The following is a 19,975-nucleotide window of genomic DNA, read 5'->3' as shown; positions in this document are numbered from 1 at the left end:
TTTTATCTTCCTCAAGCCAGGGAACTCCTTTGGTCGTGCTCTCCTTTTTGGGTATGAGTTGCCGCCGTCTTTCCCTCCCCAGACCCTGGCCTTAGTTTTCCTATGAGTGAGATATGCTGGGTAGGATGACGATGATGATTTGATTTTTATACTAGGTATGCAAAAATTTGTGGTTTTGATATACGTTCGACTACTACTTGTAAATGCAAAGGTGTTATTGTTTTGAAGTACTTTGTTTGTAGTAGGGAGGGATTTATGGTATCTAGAGTTAAGAAAAATAAGGGTGATGTTGTACGGTATAAGAGATCAACCAAAAGAGTTGGTTGCAAGGCGAAGTTGATATTGAAAATTGATAAAAAGAAAGGAACGTATTTTGTTTTCAAGTTTGTTAAGGGGCATAGTCATTGTCTTATTAGCCCTACATCACGACACTATTTAAGGGGTAATAGGAAATTGACTATTTTACACAAGAATTTCATATCAAAAAATGCACGAATTAATGTAGGACTAGTCAAATCATTTAGACTTTTCAAGGAAAATGTAGGGAGTTATGAAAATGTGGGAGCTAATATGCAAGATTTCAAAATTTTTCATAGAGATTTCAAAAATTACATCAAAGGTGATGACGGAAAGATGTTGATTGAGAATTTCATTAAGAAAAGAGATATTTTCTCGGGGTTTTTATTTTGACTATGCACTAGATAAGGATAACCACATTTCATGTCTTTTTTGGGCAGATGCAATAAGCAAGAAGAATTACGCCCTATTTGGAGAGATGGTCATTTTTGATTGTACTTATGATACTAATAAATATAGTATGGTTTTAGCTCCTTTTACCGGTGTAGATCATCATAGGTCTTGCATTACTGATTTTCGATTTCTAGCACGTCGTTAATAACAACAATGGTGTTTGAGAGAGAAAGATGGAGATTGAAAACCACAAATAGAGTTTGAGAGAGGACCATGAGTGGTTTATATTAGGAAAGAGTGAAATGAAAACTGAAAATGGAAGTTGAAAAGTTAAGAGCAGCGCGTGTAACAGTTTAGTCATTTTATTTTAATTTAAAAATTGGATTAGCCCAAACTTAAGACGTCTCTTGCAATAGGCGGTCTCAAGTAAGAATTTGGGAAAATTAAAAGTTTATGAAAAATGGTAAAAACAGAGTGGAAAAGGTTGAACAAATAGTAAATGGAAAAATAAGTTTATAAGCGCACGTGTAAAAATCGTCCGAATCAAAGTGAGTTAAGTCAGTGAGTGAGAACTGAGAAAGTCTTTCTTCCATTCCCACCACCATTCCAACACCAAAAAACCTTCAAGAAGAGGGAGAAACAACAAACATTACAATTTCTAATTTTCCCTACAATTATCGATCAAACAACTCAATTCACTCCAACTACAAAATTCCATAATTTAAATTTCTATGAAATAATTTTAAAAAATCTTCCTTTTCCATCAGAATGACATTCCCCCTATTTTGAATGGAACCCTAACTATTATCTTCTTTCAACATTAATGGCGTCTTCTTCTATTGGCCTTACTGCTTTTTGCTTCTCTCTTTTCTTTGCTGCTGATTGATCGTCCTTTGATCAACTACTTCGTTTATTTTTTCTCAATTAAAACTGTAAAAAAATATTGTAAAATCCGCCACTATTTATTTCCTGCTGTTATTTTCTCTGTAAAGTTCAATTATCAAACCCTGTTTTTCTTTTATTGATTGTCTATGTGATTGAAAGAGAAATGGGAACTTCAGAGAGTGTAGGGGTGAGAGAATCCGGGGCGGGTTCAATTGTTTGGGTTCGGAGACGAAACGGGTCGTGGTGGCCGGGTAAAATATTGGGTCAAATTGACCTTTCTACTTCTCATCTTATGTCTCCTCGATCTGGTACTCCTGTTAAGCTTCTGGGTAGAGAAGATGCTAGTGTGTAAGTTTTTTTTTTTTTTCTTTTTCTTCCTTTAATTGTTATTTTGTGTTAATTTGTATGAATTTCAGCTTGAATGAATGGAAGTTGTGGGATTTTTGTTTGTGTGTTGAGTTTTGATTAAGTTTTGTTTTAAGAAAAGTTTTGGAATGTCAATGACGAGCTGGATTAATTTGTTTACTGTCTATTATAGTTTGTTGGATCATGAGTGTGGGTGCTTTGAATAACTATGGTTACAAGTTTTTCTGTAAGAATTCTTTATCACCAATATAGGCAAAGCCGGGACTTAAAGTGTCAGATATAATAAGATATTTAGGTGAGAGGGTCGAATTAGGTAGGAGTATAAGGTATTTGAGCAGCTTCATTACGTTGACAGCAAGGCCAACGAGTTCTATGACTTAAGCCGGCCTTTGGCCTTCGCCGTTCGCCCTCCGCCGTTCGCCCTCCGCCATTTATTTGTAAGGATCATCAGTCACTTAATGCTAGTTTGATTTGATCATCTGTAGCCCTGATGTCAACTATTTGAGAGTGATCAAACTCTCACAATTCTTATTCACATCTTACTGGAGCCTGATTTTTGCTAGTCTCTTTAAAATTATGCAGACGAGTTCTTTGTAGTTAACCACTTATGAGTTGCAAGTGGTATTGGAGCAGATGTTGCATTTGTTGGACTGTGTTAATATGCACTTATCTGCATCCGTTAATGCTTATGTTTTTGAAAAGTGTTCACTTCAAATTTTTTTTTTACCATGTTTGATGAAATGGTTAATGTTTTATGTTCCTTGTATGCATCATTATATTTTCCCATCAGTGTCTTACAGATCTTGCTAGCTCTATGCATTTACTACTTGATGCCCTGTTTTTTGTTGCTATTTAATTGATTACTTGAGTGTTTTGGGTTTAGTTTGGTGTGTGGTGAAAAACTGATATTGCCATTAGCTGATAGACTGATACTTGAATATGTAGTCAGTTTTTTGCTTTTATTTATATCTTTTTCTGCTCTTTTTTTTTTTTTTTAAAATTCAGGCATGCATCTTATCAGATAAATGCGAAGATCTGTTGTTTGAACACACATGGTCTCTCTTTCATTCATCATGTATTTTATGTGGTCTATAAGAATGGAATAACTGTGTTGAACAAGAATCACCGCCATGCAATTATTTATCTTGTTTTTTTCAGTTAACTTTTCTGTATATTTTTCAGGGATTGGTACAATCTTGAAAAATCAAAGCGTGTGAAAGCATTTCGGTGTGGTGAGTTTGATGATTGTATTGAGAGAGCTGAAGCCTCCTTGGGGCTTCCCGCTAAAAAACGTGATAAGTATGCACGTCGAGAAGATGCAATCCTTCATGCTCTTGAACTTGAAAAACAATTTTCCGAAAGGAAATATGGAAAGTTGGTTGGGGGTAACTCTGCGAGAGAAAATTCATCAGACTCAGATATAAACAACTTAGTTGAAGCATCTGGGGTTTTGGAAAATAGAAATGAGAAAATTGAAAATCTTGATTTATGTCAACTTGACAAAACAATCACTATTTCTGATTTGATTGATCGAAAAAGCATTCCACAGCACATACATGAAGTGAAAGTTGGAGCTCAACCTAGTGTAAAAGGATGTGGAACTGATTTGAGTTGTCCGATACAAGAGTTAACTGCAGTTGGGCTTAAGGCGGTACCTATAAATGGAAGATTTTCTGCTTCCGCTGCTTTCGAAGATTCTAAAAAACTTATCGTGGATGGTCATACATGGGTTTCAACTGCAGAATCTTGCTTTGAGAATTCCAGTGATTCTGATTCTGGGGTTTCCCTTGGCAAACGGAAGCGGTCACTTGAAGGGTTTGTTGAGGAGTCTCTTTCTAAAAGATGTGATAGTTTTCATTCTTTTGTTAACATCAAGCAAAATAATGCTGAATTACATGATAGTTCTTTGCGTCCTGGTGTTCACAGAAAGTGGCATCCCATAGATGGTGTTCATCATTCCATGTATTTGCCATCTGATTTGCAGGAGACATTTGTTACCACGCAAGATGGCTTAATGGAAGTTTCAGCTTCCCATCTTGAGGAGTGCACTGATCGTTCTCAGCATGGTACTTTTGAGGAAGAGACTACTTCTAGATCATCCGAAGAAACTGAATCTGATTCATCTGAGACTCATTCTCTAGAAGCACATGTGGAGGCAAGGGAAATGCTTTCAGGTATTTGAACAGTCCGATTCTTCTAGAGTACTTCTTGCAATGTGCTATGATGAATTGGGTTAAAGGGTCCAAGGGCTATATCGGCATCTCACATTTAATTAGTCTTGTGTTTTGTTAGCTAGATTAGTTGTTATTTTGTAGTTGTCTCTTGGGGCTTAGGCTATATATAGAGCCACCCTTGTAATAAATAATTAGCTTTAAAATAGTGAATAATAAAGGAAAAGTTCTTTTAGGAGTCATTGGGCCATAGTGTAAAAATGCGGTAATGGAACGCTGTCCGTTATTGTGTGTTTCGGTAACGGGTCGGGGTCGATCTATTTCAAAATAACAACTAATCTAGCTAACAAAACATAAGACTAATTAAATGTGAAATGCCAATAATGCCCTTAGACCCTTTGACCCAATTCATCACATGTGCTTGCTACATTTTTGCATATTTGATTTGTAATTGGGATTTACTTGTTACAATTGTGTGATAATCAGCGTTTATGTTATCTGCATCTTTGACTCATAAAGAGATGTATGCCTATAGATTTACTTGTCAAAGATCCTTCATTTTGCGTGACTACCCGACCTAAATTTGTTTCTTTACAGGCCAGATTCTTGTTCAAATCCATGTAATAAAATGAGGTTATTTGGGTACATAATGCCTGTTTTATTACAAATTTAGAGCTTACTATTCCACAAAACCACATTACCTAACCTGTGATTTTGAAATTAAAGAGTTATAGGCATTAAAAGCCGTTATTCTAACATATCACTATGATCCCTTTTTACCATGTATTAGATTTTGATAATCTAGGGAGTGAAACTTGGTGAGTGCAAGCCAATTGATTCAAAAATCATTAGATCTTTAGGTGAGTGGAACCAGAGCAATGTTGTTCAAGTACTTATGTCCGAGTAGTCAATTGGAAGTGAGTTGAAGATAGCTCAAGTAAGGAAAGTAAATCTTACAAAAGCAAATTGTTATCCTTTGAATTTAGTAAAAATTCCTCACCAGTCGTCAATGAAACCTTGGTTTCATATATTTAGAGTTAATAATCATTGGTCAATGTTTATTTAACTACTTTTAATCAAATTAGATGAAAATTGATAAAACTTTATAATTTTAATTTCCGGTCAAACAAGTAAAAGTAACAATGTAATAATGATCATTGATTGATTTGTATTTTAACTATTTTGCTTTAAGTAAATTGAACCTTATCATCAATTAAAAAATGACTAACTACTTAATCTGATACTGACTCGATCGATAGTAATTAGTAGTTCGTAGTTGAATTCTACTTGAAAAATACCCGAACTTGATCTGTACGCGGTAAAACCGAACTAATTATTAACCAATGACAACCCGAGACTGATTGAAACTCGACACGAACTTCAAACAACACCGAACTTATTCTAACCCGATAGCTCGAATAAACCGATCTTCAAGCGAACCGTGACTAACCGACCCGACATAAGTGTGACCTGTTGTAACATGCATCCGAAATATAAACGATCCGAAATACAACTGAACCGAATGACACCCATCCGAAACCGACCCGATCTCCCGAATGAACACCTCTAGTCGAGTGTTCCTTAAAGGTTTAGACTTCAATTCCACTTCCTTTAAACTTCTTCATTTACTCTAGTCCTAAATCCCAAACTTATGTAATTATTTATCCTACCATTAAATTTGAATGAATATTTTCAATTTTTCTCAAAAGCTTTAACATTTAGCAATTGTAATCTACATTTTTAATTTCATCAAAAATGAACATTTACCTCAAAGGATCGCCAATCCATTGAATCACTTTTCCTTAAAAGAATGCATTAATAAACTTTATTCTTCTAGTCAAAGAGTTTCACAAATTTAATTGGAAAAAATTCATCTACTTCACGCTTCAAATACTACGCTCATTGGTAATGTTTTTCATTATACTCAACATGATGATTCATTTGGGTATGACTGGTTTTTTTTTTGTTTTTTTTTTTTAACATATCATAATTGCTTCTGATTAGCTATATAATCCCTTTATTTGTTTTTGTTTTATCGTTTAGAATATTTAAATATAAGAGCCAAACTGTGACCATGAATTCTTCCTAATCTATATGAAAAGAAATATAATCACGTGGAATCTTGTTAAATTCATCTTATTATAAAATTTCTAAATATCAACATTTTATAATTTTTATGAACACACGACTAAAGTTATTTGAATTATTTCCTCCGGTTTTTAATAGTTGCTACACTTCTGTTTTTCACGCTATCCAATGCACAATTTTAATCTTTAATATCTTTAATTTCATATGATATGATAAAAAATTCTAAAAAGTTAATATTATAAAAATACGCATTAAGACGAATCAAACAAGATCCCACTTAACTTTGTTTTACATTATACATGGAGAAATATATACCAAATAAGATCGGTAGATGAATAGTAGTTGCTACAAAAACTGTAGCAACTATTTAAATCTAGAGGAAGTATATTTTTGCATTGGGATTTGCAAAAAAACAAATAGGAAGAACTAAAAGAAACACAGGTAGAGTAGTTAAAAAGCTCATAGAAGCCACTTTTTATGATTTTTTGTTTTTTTGTAAGTTTTTCATATTTTTCCGAATGCCTTAGTTTGTTGTATCTTTTTACTCCCTGAATATTTGTTGGGTACGATATTTTATTTTTGTTTACATCGTAATTTGCCTAAATCAAATTTTAAATTATAAGATGCTCATAGAAGCTAATTTTTATGATGTTATTTTGGTTTATTCCATAAATGATAAAGGGCCTTATAAAAGGAAGAGGTTTTTAGATGTTTGTAATTGTGATGGGTTTTGAAGAAAAAAGTATTTTTTGTCTGTATGAATTCCTATTTCTGTAGATGTTATTGACGTAATATATAATAAAAATACTAAGAAGTTTTTTTTTTTCTTTATGAAATTTATTTTAGAAATTTTTGTATCTAGGGCTTCATTTTTTTATTTCCCCTGGGCCTCTGAAATGTCTGTTATATACATGATAGAGATGGCTTTAAATATTGGAACATATATCATTCCACAAGAAACATAGAAATATATAATAACTATTTGCTGCTTCTGGCAAGTAAATGCTTCTGTTGAGTTTAAACAGGTAGTGTGAAGAACAACTACTGGACCTGACGCCATCGTACTGATGTCCTTTGGTCCTGATTTTTTGGAGGACACATAAAAAGTCATATTTTTGTTTTTTTTCCTTGTATGGTTTTTCGGGGTGGGGGTTATAATAGCTTGAAATAGGATACTTTTCTCTGATTGGGGTCCTTGCCTGCAGTTTGGCTCCCCAATAAGTAATGTTTTGTGTGACTTGATTTCCGCCAGTGTAATGAATAGTGTTGACTGCAATTTGGCTCCGCCACAAGTAATGAATGTATGAACTGTGCATGGCTAAATTATGTCTTAGGTATAGATTATGACACAATGTGTTGCTTGTTTAAATAATCTGTTAATACTCTGCTTTGTCTTAGTTTTGTGCATTTTTTGACATGCATGTGGAATTATATTTGTTGAACAAATTGTTGCAGGGTGAGCTCAAGAATATGAGAACTTGGGGACACTTATTTTTCGTCGTATTCACAATTATCCACAAACTTTGTGTTCATACGGTATATCATGATTCAACTTAGTTTTGCTGCTTTTTTCAGATGCTGAGACATGCACTAGAGCACATCCAAGAATACATGATAGCATAATACAAATGCAAGTGAGTCATGAAAGTACAAGCAGTGATGAGTTTGATGAACGGTCACTTGATGATCGATCTCAATGTTATTTGCATGATCCAAGTCCTGCTGCGGCAGTCTCCAAGTGGCAGTTGAAAGGTAAAAGAAATGTTCGCAATATCAACAGGACACCTATAGACAGATTTGCAAACAGAACTCATCTTCAAATAAGGGGTAGGTCAATGTCCATGAGGGTACCAAGCTCTAGCTTGAGTTACTATCATGACAATGGCTACCCCAATGATGGTGATTTTAAGGAGGACAAGTTTGACCCTCAATCACCGGGATTTTACTTGCCATCACTAGACATAACCAGAAAACAAAATTTCATTGGCCAGAATATGGTTTATTTGGAAGAGTTTACGGGGAGGCCATTGAGAGCATACTGGGATGACAGAGGTTCCTACTTCAATCCCATATTTGATGGCCAAGATGGGTATGATTTATTGATAGATGTTGACCTGAATGTCCAAGCAAATCACCGAGGTAACAAGCATGTGCCTTGGGTATCTCTAATGAGCTGGTTAAATGGGAAGGCAATAATAGGCCATCCTATCCAAATAGAAACCCTTGTTGATGGGTCTACAGATATTTTTGTAACCACAAGTTATGCATGTTGTAATGTAAGATACGACTTCGATAGAAGAAAAGTTCCCCAAGTTTGGAGGACTGCCAAGAGGACAGCCAATTTTCGAGTGCCCCGTCCTCACTCGTCTTCATCTCAATTGGACGACGCTGAAGATGATCAGAATACTAGTCAATCTGGAAAAGTACGTTGTAAGAAGTCACTTGTTTCAAATTCTGTTAGCAAAGGCAAACTGATGAAAAGGAATACCCATTCCTCTAAGCCGTGGTTGAAAGTGAATCTATCTTACAACCAGAAGACGAAAACTCTGTCTTCCATAGGCTTTAATCAGAAGTTCCCTATAAAGAGGAAAGGGGAGGATACTAGCAATCACATAAATGGTGTGATGAAATCTGTGGTTTCAAGGCCTCCAACAGTGGCCTGTATTCCTGTCAAGCTTGTTTTCAGTAGATTGCTCGAGGCCGTGGGTAGGTCGCCTTCTGCACCCAGTAAGCATGGGTTTCAGTGAACAGCAAGAAGCAGAAAAGTCCCTTCAGGTATCATGTAAAATGTAATGTGGGGATGAAATAGTCTTTATACCATTAATCGGTCGATATCTTGCTAATTCTTTTATGATAGAAAATGCATCCAAATACATCTTGTGCATCTGAAGCCTAAAGGAGTCTTCCCTGTCTTTTAGAAAAATGGGATGGAATTGATCACTTATTGGTATATGTATGCTTGAGATGCTTGTCTGATAATGATAGTTTAATAGAGATTTAACCAGTTTGGCTTCTTTGTTCAGTAGGAAGAAGATATACTAACACTCAGTAATCAGTGTTTAAAGTAGATCTTTTATATTGAAATAAATGTAAAGTTTAATGTAATAGATTTCATGTTTTGAAGCATGCATACCTGCTTTTTATAGGGTGGTAGCTATTTGTTTGTGTAACATTTTGTTGATATTGATTGATTGATAATCACAGATTTTTTGCGTCATAATCACCTATCTTGCCCTTTTTTCTATTTTTGTGTGTCAATGGTACCACCAAGCCCTGAACTTTCGGTGGTCCAGGGGTAAAATTAGAAATAGGGGCCCTTATCAACATCGTTAAAAATTTTTCATTACTATCCTCGTGATATTTTTCATCGGATCCACGAAAAGCTAAATTACTTTGTGATTCTTTTATTTATTGAATTCTTTTTTTTTTCTTTTTTCACTACAAGATGTATATTTTCGTGGCAACATTATTATAATATGTTTATCACAAATTCTTAAATGAGACGATTTCACCGAGAGACATGCCTCATAATTGGGTTAAATAGTCCAATAATAGAAAATTTTAGCTTATAGGCTTTTAGTTTTGAGGTCGTCTCACCGTGAGACGGTCTCATACTAGACAGATTGGTATTAATATAAGTAAAATTAAGATGGAGCAATATAACCTGATTCTTAAATACTGAATACCATGATCTCCCAAATTGTAATCCCTCTAATTCAATGAATTGTGAATATTACATGTTAATAATATTCCACCATCACTCTTAATTCTTTAATTTTTTTTTATTTTTTAATATTTAAATATAAATTTAAACCTATCGAATTTTTGAAATATGGGGCCTTGGGCCTTTGCCCCACGTGCCCCGGGTCAAATACAGCTCTAGTTACCACACAACCTTTAAAATTTTAAAATGTTGATTTTAGCCCAAATTCCAAAGATTTAAACAAATAAGACAGAGGCCTAAATTTGAAAATAAGAGTCTAAGAGTTGTCATTTGAAAATACAAAACACAAAAAATCAGTTCATATTCTGAAATATCAAATTTCTTCCCATCTTCGAAACCCTAATTTTTGCAAGTTTTCCGAACATTGAATTTGAATTTGAAAGTCATAGTTTAAAAACTCAAATTTGAAATTTCAATATTCAATTGAAATCATTATTGCCAACACTACTTTAATTCATCCACTTGTTCCATTGATTGGGCCATAAGAGTGAAACATGCTTCAAGCAACTTTGAAATCATTTTCTTTATTGTCTCCATTTTCTTACTCAATGCTTTCACTTGGGTAACTTCTTCTTTGATCTTACTTTTATTCTCCCCTCTTGATATCCATGAAAGGTTGTTCATATAAACTGCTTCACTTTGGTTCTCACAAGATTTTTATTTTTGAAGCATTATATACATACGTCCTCCAACACTTGAGTTCAAGTATTTTTGGTTTGCTCATTGAGTCCATTGTGTAAAAAAGTAAAACTATTGAGGTGATTCTCTCAACCTCATGAATCATGATAGAGACATAACCTAAAATTTTCTTAAATAGACTTCATGCCTCCTGTAGACTTTCCGTCATCAAGCTTGGTAAAAATGGCTATGTCCTTCGTAAACTCTTAGGTTCTCATAAAGAGGTGAAATATATATCTCAAGAAAATCTCTTTTAACTTCGTCCCAAGTAACTTAAAGACTTCGGCTTAAGGCACTTGTACCAACCTCTAGGCTACTGGAACAAGTGAAGATAAGGTCACAAGTTTTCTTGAACCTCTCAAGATGTTTAAGTGGACACTTATTTTCTAATCCTCCAAACACATCTTCCTTCTCCATCCTCATGTGATCAAGATCAATTTGAAAATTGGTCTCCGTATGAAAAATTTTACCCGTCACGTGCTTTGTAGGAGCTTGGTGAACAAAATCTCCAAAATGAAGCGACCCATGATTTTCCACGATGAGAACGATATGAAAAACAACACAACTAAAGTGAATGTATCAAATGTGACTAGACTAAAAAAACAAGCAAGATATGAACAAACTATACAATCCATACAAATATCACAAGAACTAATTCAAATAGACAAACATCCCCGGCAACGAGTCCATTTTGATAGATGGTTGCTAAGTCGTTATATGGGTATCTAGGTTCATTCCATGCAAACAAATTTATGAACACCTTACTTCATAATTGGTAGCATTATTGGTAATGAGATAGTATCCCCAGCCACATGGATGATATTCTTGATATTTTTCAATGGTGCATAGGTATGAATACTTATGAGTTAAAGCAAAAGAAGACAATCAAAAAGGAAGAAACAACAAAATCAAGAAGAGAAAACATAGGGTCTTATTAAAAAGGCATATCTCTTGAAGGATTTCTCTGAAAATTCAATTGATGATTATTATTCAGGATCTTACGATCAAACGGTATATTACACGCCAAAAAATGATAACCGAGCAAAGAGATATGGTCCTTTAAATTTCAGTGCGATGTGCAAGTTTACACGTGTGCTCATCCATACGGTTGCGAGGGCGCGCATCAGCTAGGCCCAATTTCTCCCACACACCTCAAATAGTGCGACCACACACCATTTCAGCCCATAGTTGAATCATTCTTTGCCACGTTCTCAATCCATACACTGTATGCCACTACAAAAATATATCAATTTGGAGACAAAACCTAAATCTAAGGAAAGAGGTATAGCTATAAAGGAGGCGACAAAAGGCTTTGCCACAGGCTGGCGACATAACAGTTGTGTTGCTATTTTTGTCCCCAAAATACTCTTTGTTGCTAAATGTGTCTCTAACATCCATGGGCAGGAAAAAAAAAGTTCAAATTCTAGATATGTTATTTGTGTCACCTAATATGTCGCTATAATGATGAAATGCGGGAATTTTCATTTTTAAATATAGATGAATGTTTAGTTTGTAACCAATTGAGCAAAAATACTTTCTTTCATTCTAGTATATTCTGAAAATTTAGTTCTCAGAAGGTATTTATTTGCTAAAGGAGATTAACTGTGTGTGAGAGATATTTGTATGATTATTATAATTAATTTATTTTTTTATGTAATATTTGTATGGTTATTATTTGATTGTGTTTTAAAATTTAATATAGGTTTGCGCAATGACTGATGATGGTAGTTATTATTTGTATAATAGAAATTGCATGTACCAAAAAGAATTTGATGACGGGGCATTTAATATAGAATTCATAAGGGGGTTAGAAGAATTTTTAAAATTCACAATTTCAAAAAGTCGTTCATTGAAAATTAGATGTCCTTGTACAAAGTGCAAAATTGTTGTTTTTAAAAAAACCAAATGATGTGAGGGATCATATCATTTACTACGGAAAAGATTTGTGGAAGATTTTTACGATTGGAGGTATCATTATGATATCATCGCTGGTGAAAGTAGCAGCGCTAGTTATGCGTTTCTCTGGGAAGAAGTATATATTCCTTCTCAAACACACAACCCTGAGGAAAATAATTACATTCGTATGGTTCATAATGCTGCTGCGGATACATTTTGGACACGTACCAAAACTTCTTTCCACAAAATGAGTACGGTAACGTGGAGGAATAGTCACTTGATGATTTAATACCTGAAGAGCCAAATCCTGAGGCCAAAAAATTTATCGAAGTGCTAACAATTCGTTGTATGATGGGGCTGAAAATTACTCTCAGATGTCGGTTATAGGGAGAATGACGAATCTAAAGACATATTATAAATGTTCAGAGAGGATGTATGACGATATGTGCACTTTGATGCGAGAGGCTTTACCCTAACCGAACTCGATGACATCTAGGTTTTACGACGCAAAGAAGCAATTAGCAGGGCTTGGGTTGCTATCGAAGAGGATTGATTGTTGCATTAATGGGTGTATGATCTACAAGGGTCGTACTACGAATGTCAGACACTGTCGTACATGCTCGACAACAAGGTGGGTTAGAGACGATGTTGCAAATAGATGCATCCTGAAGAAACAATTTATATATCTTCTGATAGGTCCATGATTACAACGGTTGTATGCGTCTCAAGTTACTTCCGGTGAAATAAGATGGCACCGTGCCCATCACATAAAATAGGGGGAAATGTGTCACCTGTCAGACTCAGAGACCTGGTTACATTTTAACGCAACACATCCAGATTTTGCCGCTGAGATTAGAAATGTTAGGCTTTGTTTGTGTACAAACGGATTCAACCCTTTTGGAAGCTCGAGAAGACAATATTCATCATGGCCATTGATTCTGACACCTTACAATCTCCCTCCATGAATGTGCATAAAGACACTATATGTGATACCTCTAGTTTAGTTTTAGAAAAGGATTGATAGATTACTTATATCAACAAGGTTCATCTTCTTTTCTAAGAAGCTCATTTGTTAAGAACTCCACAGTTAAGTGTGCTTGGTGGGGAGCAATCTTAGGATGAGAGCAATCTGGGAAGTTTTTTGGGCGCGCACGAGTGAGGCCAAAGTGCGCTGAAATGTCTTGTGTTGTTCTGTGAGTCCAGTCTACAGTCTCCATGGGTAAACACCGGCGGTTTGAGGGGCGGGGGTGTTACAAATAGTATCAGATCAACCCTGTGACTGTGGCTGATCATATGTTCAGTGCATCTAGCAGGGGGAAAGATCCTGAAACTATGGTCCAACAAGGACATTGTATTCTTAAGTGGGGGTGAGTGTGATACTCATATAAACAAGTTGCATCTTCTTTTCTAGGGAGCTCATCTGCTAAAAACTCCACAGTTAAGCATGGTTGGTGGGGAGCAATCTACAGTCTCCATGGGTAGACACTGGAGGTCCTAGAGGCCTGGGTGTTACACCATACATGTTCTTGATAGTTATTGAGCTAGGGCCTAACAATCCAAAGCAAAACATCGAAATTTACCTGCAATCTTTAATTAAAGAACTTAAGATGTTGTGGAACGACGACTTCTTGACCTATGATGTGTACACAGGACATAACTTTTGTCTTAGAGCAACATTGATGTGGATAATTAGTGATTTTTCAGTATATTTGATGTTATCTGGATGGAGTACCCATGGTAAAAATGCATGTCCTCATTGCATGTCTGATTCAAAGGCTTTTTATCTGAGAAATTGTCGAAAGATGTGTTGGTTTGACTGTCATCGAATGTTTTTGCATGATCGTCATCCGTTCAGAAGGGGTAGGCTTAATTTTATGGTGAGGGTTCAAGAGGAGGATCATGCCCGACATACTCACATCGGTGTTGAGTTACTTGCGGAGCTTAACATGTATGGATGAAGAAAGTGTATGAGGATGGTGTACGCGAATATAACGACTATTACGCTCAGTGGACTAAAGGGTGGAAAAAGAGAAGTGTGTTTTAGGACCTACTATACTGGGAAACTAATATGATTAGACACTGTCTTGATGTGATGCCAGTGAAAAGAACTTTTTCAATAATATATTTAATACAGTGATGCGTGTTGAAAAGGAAACCAATGATCATATTGGTGCACGTAGAGACTTGCTAGACCTTGGCATTAGAAGCTTCACATTTTGTATCTCATTACTTCGAGCAGAGGTACGTTGTAGATATAGAGACCTCCCTATGCATGATGACGACAGTGAGTCAGTGACAATAATGTTAGATCATGTGTTCTTTCAATTTTCACTCACCTTTCAGATTTCATGGGAGGGGTAAAACTAAATTGTTAGATCCCAATGATCTTAAAATTGCACACCAGTATGTTTTAATGAATTGCTCTGAAGTTGACACTATCTGAGAAGGTTCACAAGCCAACTCAATTCAAATGTTCCTTCAATGCCACATCAACAGTTTGATGCTTTACTCGAAGAGCAATTTCCATTATTCTTCAAAGAATATGTAAGTTTAATTTGTTTTAAATAATCACATTATTGCATTAATTTCATCTAACTCAGTTATCTTTTTTACAGGCTACAGTCGGTCATCTTGATTATGCTCCGAATGGTCAAATACTGAACGACATGGCACAAGGACTTTTGACATATGCTAAAAGTTTTAATATATGTTATGTTAATGGATATAAGTTTCACATTAACAAACGTGCTACGAGAAAAACTGCAGACATTAGCGGAGTGTGCGTCAAAGCAGGTGATGGCAGTCAAGACGGAGATGACTTTTATGGTCGGCTTGAAGAGATTATAGAGCTTGAATATTCTGTAATGCCAATCAAGATAGTGACCTTATCCAAATGCCACTGGTATGATCCGACTCGTCGTGGACATGGAAACGACACACGTATTCACGAATGCTTTCAGATAGTAGACATTCACATTAATCGGTTGTATGGAAAGTATAATCCATTTGTACTTGCTAGTCAAGTTACTCAAGTATATTACATGTCGCATCCAATTTTAAGATGAGATTTACGAGATTGGCGAGCTGTGTGCAAATTCAAGCTAAAGAAATATCAAGTTAGTGTTGCACAAGCCAATGACATTGATGATAGCGTGTTTCAAAAGGAACAAAGCATACAATTTCAGGTCTCTTAAGAAGACAATATTGAGTCATTACTCCGCGATCCTTCTGGACAATTTATTGAGTGTGATGACGAACTAGAACCATCTACAACAATTCCCGAGGAGATCATGATGTTGATCTGATATTGTCTGGTGATGAGCAAAACGATGAAGTCGAATATTTTATTTTTTTTATGTTTTGTGAAATTATTGTATATCTACTGATCGATGTCCAATTCTTGTATGAATATATATTTTCATATATGGAGTATTTTCTTTTTGGACACCAAAAATGTTTCATTTAATTTCGTAATATTAGTTTTTTGAATTTTGCATATATATTTAAATTGAATAATATTTTTAAATATATTAAATAGTTTTGTTAATTAAATTCTTAGAATAATCATAAAAGAATGGGCTTTAAATATCATGCTAATTTAATGTTAAACTAATTTTATTAATATTTAAATAATTTTATTATCAGGATTTATAAGATTTAAATATTATTGCTAATTTTATAAATATTTAGATTAAAATCAAAAAAAGAAACCGGCTAATAAATGTGATGAACAGGAATTCCACTTGACGGACAAAACCCATTGTTGCTATCTTTATCGCTAAATGTTACATCATAAATGCATCGTACAATTTACTGAAAACTCTACATAGTAGGATGTGACGTTACACTGAAAAGCCTTCAAAAAATCAGCCCCCTCTGAAAAAGCACACTAACAAGGACGTACGTACACATTTTAGCGACAAAGTTGGCGACAATGTCTTTGTCGCTAAAGCTGATTTATTGTTTAGTTTTATTGAACGTACACGTTTTGTCAGATTAGGGTGAAAAGTAATTTTGACCAGTCCTTTAGTGACGAAATAGGCGATAAAGGGCTTTGTCTCTAAGCAATTTAACTGGGCTTTTTAATTTCGTGGCTTATTTTAAACATTTTCAAATTCATTCAATCCTTTTAAATTCCTCTTTAATTCAACTAGTTGGGGGGCTGCGTTTAGACAACACTAATGAGTTTGCAATGTTGAAGAAGCTACCTGAAAATTAGAAATTAGATATTTGGTGTTATTTTGTTTAGAGTTGGTAGAGGTGTTCATTCGGGTAATCAGGTCGGTTTCAGATGGGTGTCATTCGATTCGGTTGTATTTCGAATCGGTTATATTTCGGATGCGTGTTGCGACGGGTCATACTCGGGTCGGGTCGGTTAGTCACGGTTCGGTTGAAGATCAGTTATTCGAGCTATCAGGTTAGCATAAGTTCAGTGTCGGTTGAAGTATGTGTCGAGTTTCAATAGGTCTCGGGTTGTCATCTGTTAATAATTGGTTCGGTTTTACCGGGTACAGATCGGGTTCGGGTATTTTTCAAGTAGAATTCGGCTACGAATTGCGAATTACTAATTACTATTGATCGAGTCAGTATCAGATTAAGTTGTTAGTCATTTTTTAATTGATGATAAGGTTCCTTTACTTAAAGCAAAACAGTGAAAATGCAAATCAATTAGTATCATTATTATATTGTTACTTTTACTTGTTTGACCGGAAATTAAAATTATAAAGTTCTATCAATTTTCATATAATTCGATTAAAAGTAGTTAAATAAACATCGACCATTGATTATTAACTCTAAATATATGAAACCATGTATTTATAAAATTTATTTTATTAAAATATTTATGACTTTATTAGAATAACTAATAAGATGATTGAATATGAGTCAATCATACTTCTATGTAAAAAATTGGTTCAGGTTTACAGCAATTCGATATAAATTTCGTTCGGGTTAAGTCGATTTTAACCGGATTGAGTTCGGTTTTGGGCATGATTCGGGTTGGATATGACTCGGGTCGGTCATTATTAAGTTCGGGTAATTTCGGTTAACAGTTACGTGTCAGTTAGAATAATCGGTTACAACTCGGGTTCAGTTTTTCCATTTTCGGTTGTCAACTGGTTCGGGTAATGTCGATTCAATAAACCTAAAAAGAAACACATTTTCGGGTCGGGTCACTTTTGAACAGCTCTAAGAGTTAGCAACGGGTCGGATCTGAATCGGGTCCAGGTGGACCCGGATCCAGATCCGTTTTCAAGAACATGATCCAGATCCGGATCCGCGAGTTCAGTTTTGCAAGACCCATATCTGGATCCGTGGATACTGCGGATCCAGTACCGGATCCGGGTCCAAAACGGGTCTGACTTGTTTTTGCTTTTCTTTTTGTATTTTTGAATGGTGTTGAGATTGCAAATTTGCAATAAAGCTATATTTATAATCTAATGATAATAAATTATTATCATTAGTCTATAAATATAGCTTTTATTGCAAATTAGAATTAGAAAATTAGAATTAGAATCAGAAAATATAGCAAGTGCACTTCATTCGCGAGTGTCTGGGCTTACAGGGGAGTATTGGGGTCTGGGAGGAAAAATTAGAATTAGAAAATTATATATATATAATAAAATTAATATATAAAAAAATAAAACGGGCCCTCTAGATCCGTGGGTCCGGGTCTGGGTATTTTTCTTAGATCCGGATCCGAGCCCGTGAAATTTAAACGTATTCAGATCCGATGGGTTCATTTTTTAGGATTTAGATCCATGAAAACGGATACGAATCCACGGATCCGAGTCGGGTCCATTATCCATTGCTATCCCTAGGAAATCCGGGTACCTGCTTTTTCGGGTACTTAAAATAGTGACCCGAATCCGACTCGATTAAATCGGGTATCCGGATACCCGATTTAAACCGGGTCGGAAACCGGATACGCGGTTTTGATTGTTTCCTAAAAATTGTATTTTTCTCCTTATTTCTTTTAAAAAATTTTTTATATAAAATTCAAATTCTAAATCTTTAGAAATACTTAACTATTAAAATACAAATTTAAAATACAACACACATCAAAGATCTGAATATTTGAAATACTGAAACTGAAAGATGTTTGAATTTTGTTTAGAAATGAAATTGAGCAATTGAACCGTTTTAGTGTGATGGAGAACATCTAGGTTTGATCGATTCGTTTGGAATTGTTGTGATTAGATGCTGAAATAGATCTGTTAAGCTTGCATTTGGGCATTTTAGCAACATCATGTTCATGGGCTGTTTGTTTTGTAAAAATTGAATAGATGCATTTCAGTTTGGTGGGCTTTTTGAAATTTGATTCATTGAATCGTCCTAAATTATGCAATGGGAATTGAAGAATGTGAAAACGGGGTCTTCATTTGGATTGTATGAATCCCGAGAATCCAATTGATTTTACTGTTTATACACCTTTTTATATGAATTTGGCGTGAAGAAGAAGATGGGAGTCATGGGACACAGTTGACGGCTGCACCGTGAAGAAGAAGCTGAAGAATGAAGTCTGGACAAATTGAAGATAATGAAGATGCAAGATGGGAGAAAAAACGGGTTTTCAAAAGGCCCAAGGTAGATTTAGAGTTTTGAAAACAAATTTTAAAAAATAATAATAATAATAATAATAATCGGATATCGGGTATCTAGTTCCCCAAAATTTTCGATCCGTATCCGACCTGAATACCCGGTTTTAAAACCGGGTACCCGACCTGGATTATCCGAATTTAGTAAACCGGGTAATTTACGCGGTTTAAAAAATCGAATACCGGGTAATTCGGATCGGGTTTTTCAAACCGGATATTTTTGAACACCTCTACTAGTCTTAGTAATGCTCTTTAGTATTTATTATTTCATCTAAAATGCACTAGTAACTAGTTTAAATAACTTGTGTGGTTGCATGTTTTCCTCAAACATATAGGTAGATAATTTTTGTATGTTGGATATGTGGTTTTATTTCTTCATCAATTTCTCCTTCTAGCCTTGTACATTCTATATGCTCAGTTTCACTATTATCAACAATTACTCCTTGTAAACTAAAAAATACATGTTTAGAGGCGAATACAAAGTGCAGTTAAGAATGTCAATTGACATCACTTAGATTTCGATGAGATGGTAGTGCCATTAGAATTTCACGGTTTAATATAGAAGTATGGAGACGATTAATAAAGTAAACCATAGTGGTAAAAGCAAGAGGCCAAAAAAAATATGTGGTACGTTGGCATTAGAAAGAATAGTGAGTCCTATTTCAACCGTATGTCGATGTTGACACCCTACATATCCATTATGTTGGGAATGCAATGGTAGGAAATTAAGACATTGACAGAGATCAGAATGACAATGGTGTGGTAAGAAGGTGTTGGGTGTTACCTTGATGAAGTTTATAGAGCTGGTGCCTGGTGGGATAAGATAAGGTAACATGAACCCTCACTCCATGGCTTAAACCAATATCTATAGGAAGTAATCT

General features: G+C 35.0%; 1 protein-coding gene across 1 annotated transcript; it reads left to right on the top strand.

Annotated features, from left to right (window-relative positions):
• Positions 1-1,247: 1,247 nt before the first annotated feature.
• LOC130821215 (uncharacterized) lies at positions 1,248-9,946 on the top strand. The gene is made up of 3 exons (XM_057686897.1): positions 1,248-1,923; positions 3,124-4,115; positions 7,776-9,946. The coding sequence occupies exons 1-3, from the start codon at positions 1,739-1,741 to the stop codon at positions 8,945-8,947; spliced, it is 2,349 nt and encodes a 782-aa protein (XP_057542880.1). The 5' UTR covers positions 1,248-1,738; the 3' UTR covers positions 8,948-9,946.
• The last annotated feature ends 10,029 nt before the right edge of the window (positions 9,947-19,975 follow it).

Source organism: Amaranthus tricolor, chromosome 1, assembly GCF_026212465.1.
Source record: "Amaranthus tricolor cultivar Red isolate AtriRed21 chromosome 1, ASM2621246v1, whole genome shotgun sequence".
In the NCBI taxonomy this organism is placed as follows: Eukaryota; Viridiplantae; Streptophyta; class Magnoliopsida; order Caryophyllales; family Amaranthaceae; genus Amaranthus; species Amaranthus tricolor.
Note: the sequence above shows the minus strand (reverse complement) of the source record. Positions and strands in the feature narration are given on the sequence as shown.